The 3,156-nt window shown below is 66.5% G+C and overlaps 1 protein-coding gene across 1 annotated transcript in view; it reads right to left on the reverse strand.

Moving 5' to 3' along the window:
• Window positions 1-1,107: 1,107 nt before the first annotated feature.
• The window catches only part of CARS (cysteinyl-tRNA synthetase), a 10,322-nt gene continuing 8,273 nt past the window's right edge, over window positions 1,108-3,156 (reverse strand). Inside the window, exons 6-8 of the mRNA XM_010837640.1 lie at window positions 2,236-2,295; window positions 1,824-1,907; window positions 1,108-1,373 (exon numbers count right to left, since the gene is read on the reverse strand). Of these exons, the coding sequence (XP_010835942.1) occupies window positions 1,239-1,373; window positions 1,824-1,907; window positions 2,236-2,295 (279 nt within the window). The 3' untranslated portion in view covers window positions 1,108-1,238. The remainder of the gene's footprint in view (window positions 1,374-1,823; window positions 1,908-2,235; window positions 2,296-3,156) is intronic.

Consider the following 3,156-nt stretch of genomic DNA (forward strand, 5'->3'; position numbering starts at 1 on the left):
GCCAGGTGGGGCCAGGCTCAACGATACGGTCACTGTCGCGTCAGCACCGAGAGCGGGGGCGGCTCGCGGGGCAGCACCGTGTAACTAGCCTGGGCTTGTTTCACTTTGTTCTGGGCTTTTTTTTCTTACTGGTGTTTATGTTTTTTGTCGTTGAACGTATTAATCCCTGGGTCGGGAAGATCCCCTGCAGGATGTGCTGTGTGGGCAACCCACTCCACTATTCTTGCCGGGAGAATCCCACGGACAGAGGAGCCTGGGGGGCCACAGCCCAGGGGGTTGCGGTCAGACACAAGTGAAGCGCCCTAGCATGCATACCAACACCGATGCCCAGAGCCTGTCCTTGGGGGTCCTACCCTTGCACCCCCACGGGGCTGGGCCCCCCAGTGCAGCCAGGGCGGGAGGGCACGTGCTCCCACCTGCTCTGCCAGCAGTGCTCCTGTGGGCAGGGTTCAGGGTGAGCATGCCCAACCCTGGGCATGGCCGACACCCCCCGACCATGGGCCGGGTCACGACACCGACTGCCACACGAGAACAGGATGACGACCCGCAGCCTGTCGGCCCGGCCCCGAGGACCCCACCGTGGTCCTCGCGGAGCCCACCTGGCCCTCGGTGCCCCTGCCTCGACCAAGGCTGGAGACACACCGTGGAGCTCAGTGGGGATTCTCCTCCCCTGGGAGTGAAAACGCGTGAACGGGGGTGGAGAGGACATGCTCCCGGGCGGGGACCTGGGAACGCTGCGGCCCCAATGTCACCCTGGGGGTGCTGAGTCGGCCCTGCCGCCCGCTCGCCCGCAGGATCGCGGTGGAGACAGGGCGGCGAGCTGAGCTAGCATGACCCGAGTGCCCGGCCGGGCAGGCTTTGTGTGCGGCGCCGCAGGCTCTGCCAGTTTGAGCCCGTCTTTCTCTTGCTCAAATGCCTCCCAATGCGCCCACACAGCAGAGATTAGCTGATAGCCATCAGTACTGGCGGGGTGGGGGGTGCTGGGGGACGGTCCTTGGCTGAAGCCACTCGGCGGTCTGAGCCCCCGAGTCGTGACCTGCTGACCCAGCAGCCCCGCCGGCCCGGCGCGCGCTGACCGTGCAGGCTGACGGCAGACAAAGCCCAGCCCCCGGGTTGGGAAGACTTTATTACTGACGACTCAGAGCAGGAGGCGGCCCGGCCCTCTGTGGACAGAGCGCTTCACTCGGGGCCAAGGGCCACTGTAAACAGGCGGGAGCACGGGCGGGGTCCCGGGGGGGTCACGGGGGGCCCCCGTTCTGAACCAGTTGCAGGTACTCTAAGTGCAGCTTCTCCTGCGCCTCGAACAGCTTCCGCAGCTTCTTGGCCTGCCCCTTGCTCAGCTCTTTGCCTTCGGTGTCGTGCGTGGGCAGACCCTGGGGGGGCGAGAGCACGGCGGTCACCCCGGGCACCCCGCCCCCACACCACATCTGCACCCAGCACCCTGATCCGCGGCGCTGGGGCCTCTGGGGAGCACCCTCCTGCCCCGGGCTGAGAGGCATGGCACCCAGGTGGGTCGGCGGCCTCCTTGCTCGTGTGAGCTTAAAAGCACAGCGGGCCGGAGGGTCTCGGGAGGCCCCACTGGGGAAGCCCTGGCCGGGGGCACGGCTGTGCCATGCCCTTCGGACCGTCTGCGGGGACAGGCTCTGCAAACCCCTTAACCAGCCCCGCGCTGACAGAGAGCAGCCCTGCACACAGGCTGGACCTAACAGCCCACACGAGCCCGTCTTCCTGGGCAGAGACACTCCTTAGCCAAGTTCAAACCCCTGCCATCCCCGTTTCATGGTCTAACAACGTCCTGAAAAGAAAAAAAAGCCTCCTCTTACATTTTCGTCGAACTTGGAGTATTTGTCGCTTTCCGATAAGAACATCTCACTGGGTGGGATCTTCATCTTGGCCAGCTTTGCTGCCTGGAACACACACGTGGGGTCACTGCTCCGAGCCCAGAGGGGGGCCCCACGCCAGCCCCCAAGTTCAGGGAGCGACAGAAAGACCGAGGCGACACCCAGGCAGAGGGAGTTAAAGGCGGAAAGTGGAGGTTTTCTGTAGGACAGAGGGGTGCGGGGCACACGGCAGGGTCAGGGTGGCAGGCGCCAGCCCGCAGCCGCCGCCTCCCTGGGGCACCACGTGGATGTGGGGGACAGAGGTGGGGGGCAGCTAGGCTGTGAGAGACACAGACGGCAGAGTGGGGGTCAAAGTGCCTTCCTGCCGGAAGCCCCCCTCACAGGCAGATGCTACCTCCTGCTCCTGTCTCTTCCTGGTAGCCTCCTCTTTCTTCTTCCTTTTCTCCTCTTCCGCCTGTGGGACACCAGACTCCCATGAGCTGAGCCGCCCCGGCCCCGCTCGAGGGGGAGGGAAATGGGACAAGCCCCCTGCTCCCCCCTGCTGCTGCCCCCTGCCCGGCCCGCTGTGGACACAGGGCAGGGAGTGGGCACCACACGTGAGGTCACCCTCAGCACGGCCACAATGAACGAGGGAGCAGAGGCCTGCCCGGCCATGTGGTAGCACCAGGGATGGCCCGGAGAGCCCCGCTGGGCGGCGCCACCCGGGGGCGGAGGGCGGCCTGGGTGCTGGGCTCCATGCCCGCACAGAGCGGCCTGGAGCCCACCATGGGTCTGCTGAGTCCCCCGCCGTGTACACCCCTCCTGGCATCCACGGCGGTGCCCCGGGGCACAGGCAGCCCTGTTGCCTCACCACGCCCCTCCCGGACACCTGCGGAGGCTCCTCCTGGCCCCCAAATGCAGGTCGACAGCGGCTTCCTCCTACAGCCCCGTGGGCCCAGCCCATGAGCTGTGCCCAGAGCTGCCGAAGGGCACCGGCTCCGTCCCATTTCTCTGCAGGACACTGAGTCCCCGAGAACAGGGTCGGTCCTGATTCACGGAGCAATCCTGCTCCCAGAGGTCTAGGGGGTCTGATGTGCGACAAGGACGCGTGCTGGGGCGGAGGGAGCTGTGACAACACGCTCACCCCCGGGGACGGGGAGGATGGAGGTGAGACACGCTCACCCCCGGGGACGGGGAGGATGGAGGTGAGACACGCTCACCCCTGGGGACGGGAAGGATGGAGGTGAGACACGCTCACCCCCGGGGACGGGGAGGATGGAGGTGAGACACGCTCACCCCCGGGGACGGGGAGGATGGAGGTGAGACACGCTCACCC

This window comes from Bison bison, unplaced genomic scaffold, assembly GCF_000754665.1.
Source record: "Bison bison bison isolate TAMUID 2011002044 unplaced genomic scaffold, Bison_UMD1.0 scf7180017864080, whole genome shotgun sequence".
Taxonomy (NCBI): domain Eukaryota; kingdom Metazoa; phylum Chordata; class Mammalia; order Artiodactyla; family Bovidae; genus Bison; species Bison bison.